The sequence below is a fragment of the Dromiciops gliroides genome, chromosome 3, assembly GCF_019393635.1.
Source record: "Dromiciops gliroides isolate mDroGli1 chromosome 3, mDroGli1.pri, whole genome shotgun sequence".
Classification (NCBI taxonomy): Eukaryota; Metazoa; Chordata; class Mammalia; order Microbiotheria; family Microbiotheriidae; genus Dromiciops; species Dromiciops gliroides.
In genome coordinates, this window is record NC_057863.1 from 575,898,723 (window position 1) to 575,913,661 (window position 14,939).

A 14,939-nucleotide genomic window follows, 5' to 3' on the forward strand; every position below is an offset into this window, starting at 1 on the left:
AAGGAAGTGATGAATCACACAGGCACAAAAAGGTTTCCTAAGTGCTGAGAACACCCCACTCAAAGCCCTAAAATTCCAAACCGCCCATTAATCTGTGCGATGGAAATGCTTATCAGTTGAAATAAAATAATAAAATAAAACAATTTTGAAGGTAAGGGTTGGTCTTATTAGGAATGCCATGTTCTCAGAGCATCCTAGAGCTCAGAAGGAAGAACTTCTAAAGATGGGGGATTACCTCAAGCCAAACCCCAGTTATATAACTACCAAAAGCCCAGACATGGGGCTCCTCTCATTCAATTCTGATCTGTATTCTGTGCCACCATGCTACCAAGTCTGGCTAAAGTCTGGGGTCTAGACAATCCATGCTTCAAGTCATCTTCTCTGCCATCTCTAACAATGACCTAGTCACACACTTAATCTCATCATGATCCATATGGGTTCTACCTCTATAATTGCATAAGGTTCATTTAATTGACCATACTCTCCCACTGTTCCATCTCTTCCTATGCATTAAACCTTCAAATGCCATTTTTCTATACTCATCTCAGCTTCCAGTTACTATACCCCTTCTTGCTTTCCCACATTATCACCCGGACCCTGGCTTCTTTCTTTCCTGCAGAATCTTGACCTTAGAGTAATTAGCTCGACTTTATACTGTTCCCTACCATTGGATCCCTTGTCTCACTTATCTTTTTGCTACTTATGCCTTTCCAAACTGCTTCTCTGGAGTATTCTTAACAAATGCCCTCTCTGCTCCCACCAGCTGTGCTACTGAATGTCCAGGATGTCACAAAGGCATGCTAAGGGTGTCCACTACAAATTTATGTTATTTGCTCTCAACTGGGGCCTTATTGTTTCCATACATTCCTTTTACTTTTCACTGACTGACCCTATGTTGGGACCCATTCTGGATGTGCTAAACCTTTCTATCAGCCACCTACACAATCCTCTTTCTGTTTTATCTCAGCAGAATTATCCTCATATTTCACTGGAAAAATTAGTATACTAAAATTAGCATTCATATAGTGCTTTAATGTTTGTCAAACACTAGTTATCTGTTCTTCCCCGATTATATGCTTCATATTCCCTCAGTGTCACCCGTCACACTCGTTCTCTCTTCTTTTGCTCCATTGTCTGATAAAGAATTTGCCTCCTTCTCAGGGTTGACCAAGTTTAAACTATGTGTGGCTCAAAATCTAATCACCTTAAGTGGATACTTATTAGTTCCTCATTCATATCCAATTCAAACACTACTAAATCAATCAAGTTGGACCCATGGGTGTCTGCCAAATTCCATTATTTTACCACATTCCCCCCTTTGTTTCTTTGAGGAACACGGAGTGTTTCCTTGATGAAACAGTAAAAAATAACAGAATATAATACCCTATACTAACAAACAATATGTTAATAACAATATAGGAAAGGGATAAAGGGGAAATTTTGTCCAGAGGGGCAGTCCCTCATGAACCCTCGCTTTGACAATGTCTACAGAGGGAGGGCCTCTGCAAAGAATACATACTACAGATGGTGTATATAATAACAGAAGGAGAAAAACAAAACTGTTCATTTAAAGTCTTTGAAATCTTGTCTTCTAATGAGTTAACATTCTCACTGAGTAAAAAAATAAGTATTTAGTATGTGCCTTTGTACCAGGTGCTATGCTAAGCAACTTGATTTTATTGGCATAAGGGAACTTCTGATGATTCCTTTACCCCAGTGTTTGTATGGAAATTGCCTTCACTGATATAGATCCTCAACACCTCTTTAACTTAAAGTCTTAAAGAAGGCACTAAGAGGTGGATTTTCCATGGTCACAAAGTTGGTACATGTAAGAGGTAAGGGTTGAACCCAGATGTTGGATCTAAGACTTTGCTAAAGACCCAAACACTATCCCACACTATCTTTCTAAGAGATATAGGTAAACAAAGGAAAAGGAAAAGGAAAAGGAAAAGGAAAAGAGCACTACTTTAAAGGTGCTTACAACCTGCACTTAGAGTCAAGAGACTCAAATTCAGCCTATGACACTGTGCAACTGGGGGCATCAGTTCTGCTATAATGTGACATGTTGGTTCCTAAAAATCGCACATTATGCAAAATAGGCAATAAAAAAATGGGTATAGGAGCATAATACTCAAATATCTCATCAGTGACACATAAAAAAAGATAAGAACCTAATTAAAAACAATAGCAGAGTTACATACATGTCAAATTGGTTAATAAATACATAAATATTATAATAAGTAGTGGCAGCATCAGCAGCAGTGAGTGAAGCTTGGTCTTCACTCATGGAGAGTGGCTAATGGTGTTTTGTTGTTGTTATTGTTTAGACCGAAAAGTCCACAAATGTGAAAGAATAGAAAAACAAACTTGGAGGATAATACATATTATGAAAAGAGTTGACTGATAGACATCTGAGGTGAATGTGTGTATGTATTTTTGTGTCTCTGCACAGCTCACTTCATCTGGGTGAGGTAAGCAAGAATTCATATTATGCTCAAATTGTTCCCTAAAACATCAATCATGTTGGAACAAATGAACATTTTCAAAACAAATGTTATAAAAACACCTGATGGCAATTTATTTTTTTCCTCATTCTATGAAATGTAAATAACAATATTCACAAAAGGATTATTATGAAGAAAGCGTTTTGTGAACTTTCAAGTCTTTGTAGAAATGTGACAGATTTGACTTTAATCTTTTAACAGGCAAATTCAAGTCATGAACATTACTACTCAAAAATATCATTCTTTCTTGTAAAGAATGCTGAAAGCAATGAGCCTTGGCTCATTGGAAAAGGAAACACGAATCCTGTAGAGAAGGAGTAGATAGGGTGAAATCCAAAAAACTCAAGACATTTTTTTTTAATTGAGATGATCTAGTCTAATTTCTTAGTATTGAGGCTTGGGTAAGTGTCTTGCCCTAGGTCGTATGCTCAGGCAGGCTTTCTGATTCTGAATCCAGTGCCTTTTCGAATCTTCTACTCTACTATTCTATTTCATTCACATGAGTTAGCAAACACTTCCCCATGATTAAAGAGAAGTGGCATGACTAATTTATGTGAGCTTCAAAGACTATGATGGAATTTTAAAATATAATTCATTTTATAGTAATTTATTTTAGGCGGTTATCCAGGGTTTTAAATTTATTTTATGAATAAAATGCAAACCCACCAAATCTTGACTTTTTCTCATACCTTTTTCATGATGTTGTTTTTTTGTTTTTTTGGGGTTTTTTTTAGTGAGGAAATTGGGGTTAAGTGACTTGCCCAGGGTCACACAGCTAGTTAAGTATTAAGTGTCTGAGACTGGATTTGAACTCAGGTACTCCTGACTCCAGGGCCAGTGCTCTATCCACTGCACCACCTAGCTGCCCCCATGATGTTTTAAAAAAACAATTGGATTTCAATACCTAGATTCCCAGATTAGGGAAACAGAAATAGAAATTTCTGATTTCTCTTCTAGTGAAGCACTTCTTTATATAGAAGACTTCTTTACATAGCTCCAATAGTTAATTCCTTTCAATATTGAGAAGTTGATTAACTTTGTGTGATCAATTTCATCTTCAGTTTTTTTTTGCTGAGGCTTCTAATTAACAACAGTGGGTTTTGCCAATGTGATCAAACCATCTCAAGTACAATGACTCCCCACTGGTTTTTTGTATCTCTAGAGGATAGAAATATTTTCACATTTCAGATAGGATCAATTTCTTTCTTTCTTTTCCTTCCTTCTTTCTTTCTTTCTTCCCCTTTTTTCATCCACTTATTTATTTATTCACTCATTCACTCATTCATTCCTCTGTCTATTTGTTTGTTCATTTGTTTATTTATTCATTCATGGATGCATTCATTCATTTATTTGTTTGTTTATTGATCTTAGGATCAATTTCAAGTCCAGTGAAAAAGCACTATAAATCTCCACCATCCAGCTCCCTTTCTACAAAGACTAGATGAAATGTTTGTTTTAGGTTGAGTACTCTAAGTTTTGCAGAAGTTTAATGCAAAACAACTGATAAGATATCTTTGGGTTAGGTATTCACTACTCATTACAAGTATAATGCTTATGAATTTAGTATCTGATCAAGTCTATAATAAAAGCCTGCAGAGCCCTAAACTATTGTTACTTTTTCCATCTCAGATGTGTGTATAGATGGATCCCTCCTTTATAAGCTCTGCCTGAGGGCAGACAAATATAAGGGGCCCTCCTTAGTCTGAGTAAATAACTAGTACTTTGGTAGGCTGGACTAACCCTTTCTGGGCAACAAATAATGAGGCCTTCCTAAATCCCAATCATTTGTCAAATCTTTTGATTCTGCTTTTACAATTTGTCTCCCATCTGATCCCTTTTCATTCACAAAGCCCTCACCACATCTTGCCCAAACTAGTCTTAAAATTTTATTCCTGGTTTCCACTCTGTCACCTCTCTTATCCATCCACCCTCCACATAGGTGACAAAATAATCTTCTTAAAGTGTAAATTCTAACCATATCACCTCTTTCCTCTGAAACCTTCAGGGGCTGCCTATTGTTTTTAAAATAAAATATAAACTCTTCTGTTTGGCATCTGAAGCCCTTCATAATGAATCTAGCCTACCTTACCTGAGAAAGCTCAGTTAGGGTCAGATAATGGAGGGCCTTGAAAGCTAGGTTAAAGCAGTACAAACATGGAAAGGACAGATAGAAGAAGATAAATAATGCATTGCCTTAATCCCAACACAGGAAGGTTCAGAATACCCAAATCCCATGCAGGGAAAGGCAGCAATTTCACTTATCAGGGAAAAAATCCCCTGAGGGTAATGGAATTCAATGCAGGGACCCTAGTCACAGCCTTGGTGTCAGGGAGAAAGATGACCAATGCCATAGATCCTCTAGATTCCTGATTCAGCCCTCATTTTCTACTTTCCTAAATCAAAAAAACTTAGAAAATATATTAGTTTGCTGAATCATTAGTCACAGACCTGACAAAGGGCTCATGCTTCTAAAGAGAAAATCGTTTGTTGGGAGAAACATTACCACTGGAGCAAATATAAAATGAAGCAGATAGAGAGAAAATAAAGCTAAGCAAACTTTATCAATGGGAGATACCTAGTGGAGGGGCAGTCACTGAGGATGGACACACACAGGGTAATCTGCTTGGATCTTGGATGGAGTTATGAACTCAACATGGGTGTCTTGTGGGTTTCTTATCAGGGTCAAAGAGAACTAGGCAGGAGGATGGGGCAAGAAGCTGAGGGGATGGTCAAGGTTCAGTCCTGGTGCTGCTCCACTCATAGCAAGTTGATACCTATTTGCAGGGAAAAGGGTCTTCAAGCCCCTGCAGGTATTAGTTGGATAGGGTGACTCAGGGATTTTTTTTGAGCTTCCCTCGCTAAGTGTATCTATCCTTTACATATATAAATAGAAGCAGGGTAGTGGCGCTATAGCTCCTTGAGTTAGTCTTATCCAACCTGCAGGTGAAATTGTTCAGGTTACCAGAAAACAGGAAATAACCCAAGTGGTTGGACTAGTGGAGTAACTTTTCCTTCCGTGGCTGAGACTCAGACTATTTATAATAATTTACCATCTGGGAAAAGTAGTTAATCAGCTAATTAGCAACATAAGAGACAGTGATGAGATAAGCTTTGGTGAGTGATAAGAGCCCAAAATAGGAAGCCCTAACATTTTGGAGTACCTACCAAACCTTCTCTACCTTCCATTCTACTCCCTCTCCAATTCTTTTTCTCCCAGTCTCTCCTTCCTCCAGCAGATTCATTTTCTCTTTCCCTCTTTCACTGGCTTTCTTCACTGGCCCAGTGATTATGATTCATTTCTCTCTCTCTCTCTCTCTCTCTCTCTCTCTCTTTTTTTGATGAGGCAATTGGGGTTAAATGACTTGCCCAGGGTCACACAGCTATTAAGTGTCAAGTATCTGAGTCCAGATTTGAACTCAGGTCCTCCTGAATCCAGGGCCAGTGCTCTACCCACTGCACCACCTAGCTGCCCCTCATTTCTCTTTGACAAGAGGAAAGGCATCTGTAGCTTATACTTTGGTGAGGAAAGAAAATGGGAGGCTTAAATAAAACCATCTGGATGGGAAATGGAACACAAGAATTTGAATTAGCTCAAAGCCAGGGCAACTGGTTACAGTAGAGACAACAGTTCCTCAAATAGTGGGTGGGCTAAAAGCCATACTACCTGGGATCATTGGCCATGATGATGATAATGATGATGACTATGATAGAACTTGAGAAACTGAGTCAGTCAGTCAACTAGAATTTATTAAACAAGCACCCATAATCTGTCAGGTACTGTGCTAAGTGTTGAGGATGCAAAGAAAGGGGAGGGGAGTGGGAAGTCCTAAGGCACTAAGATTAGGAAGGATTGGGAAAGGCCCCTTGCAGAAAGTGGAACTTTAGGGTCAAACCAGTTAAAATGGATTCAATTCTGTCAATGTGGTTTGAACCTTAACCCTAATTCTAATCCTAAAATTCTAAGTACATAAATGCCTATGCCTCTAAGTACCTAATTGCCTAAGTGTCCATATCCCTAAATACTTATCTACCTAAATACCTAGATATCTAATTAACTGATTACCAAAGTGCCTAATTGAGTACCTAAGTACCAAATTACCAAATTACTTGTGGCTGAAGTAACAAAGTACTTAATTTCTCAACTGGCTAAATACCAAAGCACAGGTGTCCCTAATAACTTAAGTACCTAATTACCTAATTTATGCTTAAGTACTTGAGTTTAATCCAATTTAAATGGGTTCAAACCAGTTAAATCCAGTTTAAAACTGTTCAAACCATTCCAATTTGGTTTGAACCAATTCAATCTGGTCTAAATGAATTTAAACTGTTTCAATCCAATTCAGGCTGCTTTAAAACAGTTCAACTCAAGTCAAAATGGGTAAAAAACTATTTAATCCAGTTCAATCTGATTCTGGATTGAACCCTAACCCTAATTAAAATTATATAAGTGCCTAAGTACCTAATTACCTAAATACCTATGTCCACTTAAGTGACTCTGTTTCTAAATACCTCTGTGTCTAATTATCTAGGTGTCTAAGTATCCTAAGTAAATTAATTAGTTATTACCCTATTACAAAAGCACACATGTCCACTTAAACACATGTCCACTTATATATGGAAGTACCTAAGTCCCTGAGTACATATGTCCTTAAATTATTTTTCATCCTTGTTTTCAAATAGGATCAGTGACATCATGAGGTGATCTAGTGAAGTCTTGACTTTTGTGTGAATTGGATTGGAGTCAGGCAGAGTTGTACAAAGTCTTCAGCCTCACTCTCCCAGAGTCATCTAAGTCCATCGGCAGGACAAAAGTCAGGACAACCGGCAATAGCCCAGGATGCAGTAGATGACTGTTTTCTTCAATGTCTGACCAAGCTCTAATCACTCCACAGCACCTGCTCTGAGGCCTTTGGAACAAATAAGTATTCATATGCTTCAGGTAGACATCCCCTTAATTCACTGATGGGTTTGAGCCTGTCAGTTATCCTCAACCTGGTTTAGCCTGCCTGCCAAGACAGTTTTACTGGGGTGTGGCTGCTGCTAATACTATAGCTTCTTGGAACCACAGATGAGAGCTGGATGAAAAGTGGTTAAGTAGCACTGAAAAGGACTAGGCAAGCCCTCATGCCCCATATATCCCAAGTACCTAAGTAACTAAATACTAATTACTTAACTAATTACTGAAGTACCTAAGTATCTAAGAGTGAAGTCAGGGAAGGTAAGAAATAAATGAGAAGTAAGAACATTCCAGGCACGGGGAACAACAGACAGTGAAAATGTCCACAGCCTGAAGATGGAATGGCCTGTGGGTGAGGACAAGGTGACTGGATCTCACAGTACACAAGAGAAGAGTAGAATGTAAGAAGACTGGAAAGGTAGAAAGGGGCAAGATTGTGAAGGGCTTTAAAAGCCAAGCAGAAGATTTTATATTTAATCCTGGAGGTAATAGGAAGCCACTGGATTTTACTGAATTGGGATCACCTAGACATGTGGCCAATGGAAGAGAAGATTAAAGTGAGACATAATTCCTGTATTCAAGTACGTGAAAGGCCTTTATGTTTACAAAAGAATAGACTTCAGCTTGACCCTTGAAAGAAGAATTTGAAACAACAAATAGAAGTTATAGAGAGACATATTAAAATGGATAAAAACATTCATATAATTTCTTATAATCTTTGATTCTTGATACAATAGATGTGCCCATGTCTGTCTTTGTTCCCTTTCTCCTTCCTTGACCAAAATACTAATATTTCATTAATTTAGTATATTCTTGGTATTATTAATATATTCCAATACAACAAATATTATTTCCTAATACTAATGTATTCAAGGTGACTGAAGATACAAAGACAAAAAAGCTCCCTGCCCTTAAGAAGGTGACATTCTGCTGGATTGGGGAGGGGAGCAAGGCAGATATAACATATTGCATAGTGTCTGACCCATTGTAGGCACTTAATAAATGCTTTTTGATTGAATTACAGGGTGTCCCAAAAGTTTCAGTGTAGTTTTAAGCTTTTATGACTTCGAGAAGACATTGAATAATAAAATGTAATTTCAGGAATGAGTTGGTCAACAGATATTTATGAAGTTTATAATGTCAGACACTGTGCTGAGTGGTAGGAATTCAAATACAACCAGGAAAAAAAGATAGCTCTTGTTCTTAAGGAGTTTACATTCTTAATGGGGGAAGACAACACATAAGAGGCTGGAAAGGTCGGTTATGAAGGTACTTGGCCTGATAGCATGGTAAAGAAAGTCCAGAGTGCCACATGGATAGGGCACTAGGGAGTAAGTAGCAAATGAGCTGAGTCTTGAAGAAAGCTAAGGCTTCTAAGAGGCAGAGGTCAGGAATGAATGCATTCAAGGCATGAGGGGACTGCCTGTGTATTCAAAGGCATTGATATGGAATGTTCAGTTTGGAGAAAGGCTACAAGGTTATTGGAACATAGAGTGTGTGAATGGGAGTGATAGACAATAAATTTGGCAACTTAGGTGAAAGTTAGATTGTGGACTTTCCTGCATGCAGATATTATTCAGGACATGTATGACTGGAAAAGGAGATGTGCTGATCAAGTTGAAAGAGCAAAGTATGACAAAGTCAGGTTTAACACTATACTGGTAGAGATAAACAGGTCTAGTGTTGAACTGGTAGACTCAGAATGTTAAAATATCATGAGAAAGCCCATTAACTTGTTGAGTAGTTTTTTGCATGGGAGAATGTATAAAACTGGGTGCAATGTGTAATTTAAGTATATTTTAAAAATATTTGTTATACTTAATACAAATTTATATTATTTTATTAGAATGAAAATGAATCAAATTCATCTTTTTCTATCTCGTAATTTCAAAAATCAACCACCAAACTAAAATAAGTTTCTTTTACTTCCTTTTTTTTTTTTTATTGTTGTTGTTGGTCAGTTAGGTCAATTCATATAAAAGAAATCTTTCCCCTTATTCCTCTAAACCAGGGGTTCTTAACCTGAGGTCAGACAGATTTCAGGAGGTCCATGAACTTGGATGGGAAAAAAATATTTTCACCAACCTCTGGATAAAATTTAGCATTTCCTTCAATCAATTAAACAATACAATACAACAATACAATGCAGAGCAATGAGGGTTAAATGACTTGCACAGGGTCACACAGCTTGTAAATGTCAAGTGTCTGAGCCCAGATTTGAACTCAGGTCCTCCTGAATGCAGGGCTAGTGCTCTATCCATTTTGCCACAAACACAGTATTATTAAAAGGAACTCATAAAATTTGACTGTCTCCCAAAGGGATATACGACACCTAAAAATCTCGCGATACTATTATAAGCAAATGGAAAAAATGAAATGCTTTTGATGCTTAATTTAGGATGATTCAACTGCGTGTGACATTCATATTAACAGATAGGAGATTATTGTTATAATTCGTCATGTGATGATAAAGACTGGAAGTTCTAGGGATAGTGAAAATAGCAAAGAAAAGACAGTAAGAACATTAAAGAAAAAAGAATGGACAGGACTTGTTAGTTGATGGCTGATTTCCTGTAAGTTGGGGGGATGATGGAATAGGGAAAGAAACCAATAAAAACGGTTTTGAGTAGGGGCAGCTAGGTAGAGCAGTGGATAAAGCACCGGCCCTGGATTCAGAAGGACCTGAGTTCAAATCGGACCTCAGGCACTTGACACTAACTCTGTGACCCTGAGCAAGTCACTTGACCCTCATTGCCATGCCCCACCCCCCACCAAAAAAATGGTTTTGAGTTTGTGTGATGGGGAGAGTGAGAGTACGGTTGACAAAAACAGGGAAGTCAGATAAAGCACAGGCCCTGGATTCAGAAGGACCTGAGTTCAAATCTGACCTCAGACACTTGACACTTACTAGCTGTGTGACCCTGGGCAAGTCACTTAACCCTCATTGCCCCACAAAAAACCAAAAACCAAAAAACAGGGAAGTCATAAGGGGTGCTGGTATTTGAGGATTCTGTTTTAGATACGGTGATAGTAGAAAATCCAAGTAGAAATATCCAACAGAGAGCTGAGGACATAGGACAGAAGTTGAGAAGAAGGTCAGAGATGAAATTACAGATGCAGCAGTCATATAAATGGAGATGTAAACACCCTACTTCAGAGAACAAGGAGGGAATGTAGTGAATCATAAATCCCTAGATTTATCAGAGCATTACACCTAAAACTCATTACTATTGAATTTTGCTTAATATTCCTGCAGATTTTCATTCTCTCTCCCTCCCTCTCTTTCTCTTTATCTCTCCCTTTTTCCTTCTCCTTCTCTCTCCCTCTCTCCCCTTCTTCTTTCTTTCTTCCTCTCCCTTTCTCTCTCTCTCTCTCTCTCTCTCTTTCTCATGCACACACACACACACACACACACACACACACACACACACGACACACGCACACTGTACCTATTCTTCAATGTGTAATAATATTTAAGTGTCTTCCTGCATTTTACATATATGGGCTCCATGCTATTTGATTTGATTTCCCTTTAAAAAGTTTAGGCTTAGAAGGGTAATATTTCAGAGGACTAGGGAACAATGCCCATAATCCAGAAAATTTACTAGTAGGTGGTGTCTGAGGTATACTCTCAAGGTTCAAACAACTAGGACTCTTGATAGGGTTATTACTATTACTATTAGTAATAGCTAGGTTTTATAGAGAAATTAATGCTTTGCGAAGCACTTTACACCTTTTATCTCATTTGATCCCCACAACAACCCTGTGAAGTAGGTGTTACTATCCTCATTTTGTTGTGCAGTTTCACTCATGTTGGATTCTTTGTGACTCCATTTGGATTTTTTTTTTTTTGGCAAAGATACTGGAGTGTTTTGCTATTTCTTTCTCCAGCTCATTTTATACATGAGGAAACTGAGGCAAACGAGGTTAAGTGACTTACCCAGGGTCACCTAGCTTGTAAGTGTTTAAGGCATTATTTGAACTCAGGTCTTCCTGACTTCAGGGCCCCCATACTCTATCCATTGGACTACTTAGCTCACCTATCTCCATTTTATAAATAAGCGGACTGAGGCTGAGAAGAAATGTGACTTACCTAGGGTCTCAAAGCTATTAAATGTTTGAAGAAAGATTAGAAGTGTGGTCTTCCTGATTCCTACTCTAGCATTCAAGTCGCTCTGCTACCTAGCTGTTTCATGGAAAACATAGCATCCTTCTCTACGCAACTTGTAAGCTAAACATTGTTGTTACTTTAAGAAAAAGCAGCCCCTCTTTTGAATTTCTCTTGCTTGTACTCTTGTTATGGCTCAGAAGAAAAAGACAATGAAAAATCATGGGCAGTTCAATATTACTGGTCTTTTTGGAGACAATAATGATGACCGTAAGCATCAACACTTCCAAGTTTTATTGCTATTTGATCAATTTATTTTAAGCCTTTCTTTTGCATCGTCCCCTCAGTTCCCTCCACCCCTACCATATGTGCATGTATTTGGAAATTGAAATAGAATACATAAAATTAAATTGCATTGGCTATAGACAGCCAACTTTGTTTTAAAAGGACCATTCTCTTCTTAGAATAAAATATGTTAAAATATTAAAAAGAAACTTTTAAACAGAATTAAAAGGCATTTTCTTTCTTTCTTTCTTTTTTTTTTTGTGGGGCAATGAGGGTTAAGTGACTTGCCAAGGGTCACACAGCTAGTAAGTGTCAAGTGTCTGAGGCCGGATTTGAACTCAGGTATTCCTGAATCCAGGGCCGGTGCTTTATCCACTGTGCCACCTAGCTGCCCCAAAAGGCATTTTCTTAAATCTAGTAATGCACATTATTTTAAAACCATTAGATATTCTTAAGTGATGTGTTTCTCCACAATGTATTACTTTTCACAAAAAATGCCTTTTTAGGTTATTCAATTCTAAAAAGAGCCATCCTTGAATTTAGGTAGTCACAAGGGGTGGTAGTGAGCACAAGTATATAATTTTATTTTAGGGTCTCCTACTTCATTTAAAATGAAAATACACTGATTTTCTTCAAGCTTGAAAGGCAGTGTGAGATGGTGGATAGAGAGCCAGCTTTTGAACAAGGACAACCTGTATTCAAGTCCTGTTTTTGACACATACAGACTGTGTGACCCTGGGGAAGTAATTTAACATCTTAGTAGTCTATGCAACTCTCTAAGACTATATGGCACCTGTCTGTATTAGTAAATCACAGTCCCTATTACTTATCCAAATTTGACCACAGATTTTTACCTTTTTTATTTTGAAAAGTTGACTTCTTAATAAACCTAACATGAAAAGGAAACAATACTCTCTGAATAAAGTTTAAAGCAAATGCTGAGTTATTATTAATCATTCTCTTCTCTCTCTCTCTCTCTCTCTCTCTCTCTCTCTCTCTCTCTCTCTCTCCTCTCTTTCTCTCTCCCCCAGCCCTCAATTATGATCACTCCTGGTCCTTTTCTTCCCTTTTTCTGTTCTCAGTTTCAAACTGTGAGCTGTGGATAATTTAGTGTGTGCCTTCCTGGTCCCCAATTGTCCCCAACTCTTGAGACTTCAGAGGGGCTTAAAGGTCAGACCTCCAACAGCTTTTCTCCCCAAGGCAAACGCTCTGGCCACTCTCTTCTCCTTGTTAACCTGAGGAAAAGATTGGCAGGGGAGAAGAAATAAACGCCCTGCCTCCTTGTCTCTTTGGGGCTCCCTATACTGTCATCCATGTCCCACTTCTTTCTTCACTGATTGTTTAAAAAAACCAATAACCCCCAAACCAAACCAAAATACCTTTCTATATGGAAAGTTTATAAACCCTGTGTCTTTCTGTCTATCTGCTTGTCTATCTCTAGCTTTATCTCTGTTTCTCCATCTCTGTCACACTTCCTATCAGAGGAAGAGATTTTCCTTTGGAATTTCTCTTTAAGTAGATAGGGTAGAACAAGATCCTCCTGTTTGTTCTCTTTCACACACTTTCTAGTTACTTATTTAACATCCTTGCCTGGCAGGTTCCATCAGGAATGACTTTGGATACAGAGTTTAATTACAGAATCCATCCAGACTAGCACAAGCAGAAAATAACTGGGTTTACCTGCATTTGTTTTCCTTATTCCCCACCCTCCTTATTAAAAAAAAGCATTAATCATTTAATATCGCCTGGTATCAGGTTACATAGTATATAAAATGAAACTGTTTATGTATAGTCCTTATTCTCTACTTAGAAATCACATTATGAAGACAAAATCATACATGATGCAGAGACATAGAGGCAGCAGAATCCAAAATATTAATTCTAAAATAAGTATGAATACTGCCATTTTTCATAAGGCTTCTATTTCACTGACTTTAGGCTTTATTGAGGAAGGAAACAGGTGGAGATGGAAAGAACACCAAGTTGATATATGATGGGAGGATAACATATATTTATATTATCACCCTTTGCCACATGTTGCTTTCTTCTAGATACAACATTAAGAATGATTGATTAGTTCTTACCATCATCTTTGTCAGGGATAATCGTAATCTGAGCCCCTGGGAACTCTGAACCAATTCTTCCGCCCATGGGCATGCTCAGCAGAACGTGAAATGTTTCAGCCTCTTCATACAGAGAGTCATCAATAATAACAATCCGGCACATTTTCTCCCGTTCGTCTTTGTCAAATCGAAGAACACTGGTATGATCCTCAGGCCTGGATATGTAATCAGAATAGGAGAGCACAGATGTTGGGACAGTCCCTGTTGCAGTTCCTAGGAGGAAAGAATGGTCAAAAAGTTTTATGAGGAAAAAAAATCTCAAAGCTGCCTTCAAAGACACTAATTTTCCTACCTAGGATTTTACTTTGTTATTCTTAAAGTATTATCATTATGATCAATTCCTTCTTCCCCTTTCCTGCTACATTAGTTATTATTTACAGCTCTAAGGATTTTAATCTGAATCCAAGTCATTTAAAAATAAGTACTATGGTTTTCCATTTTTCCTCCTCCCAAGTTCCAAATCAAAGGTACAACTTAAAGCTTCCCCTTATAAATTATAAAAGCATGCTCAGAGATTAATAACATATTATGGATGCCTGTTTTCACCTAAGTGCAGCCTTTAAAAAGCTTTACAGAAGCTTTTTATGGTCCTGGTAAACAGAAATATTTCATTCCTAGTAAGGGTCTTCAGATTGTAATTTAAATTAAGATATAATTATGCACAAAACATATACAAAATCAATTTAGTTAGAACCATTTTTTGGTTAGAATTTATTTGACATAAAAAGAGAAGGAAAATTTTTACATAGATATATGTTAAAGATTATATACACAGGTACATTACTCATCCATAAGCAACTTATTTTAAAGATGCTTTAACTAAAATTTAATATCCAAGCATCTAAACTGTCATTCTTTGTTCCATTATGTGTATACAAATAACCTAATTGACTTTTTATCCTCCAGAAAGAGGATGTTATTTATTTCCAAGGAAAAGATTTATTTCTAAGAGATCAGGAAAG

General features: G+C 37.6%; 1 protein-coding gene across 1 annotated transcript in view; it reads right to left on the reverse strand.

Annotated features, from left to right (window-relative positions):
* FREM2 (FRAS1 related extracellular matrix 2) overlaps positions 1-14,939 on the reverse strand; it is a 216,199-nt gene that overhangs the window by 79,256 nt on the left and 122,004 nt on the right. Inside the window, 1 exon segment of the mRNA XM_043997088.1 lies at positions 13,939-14,190. Coding sequence (XP_043853023.1) covers positions 13,939-14,190 — 252 coding nt within the window.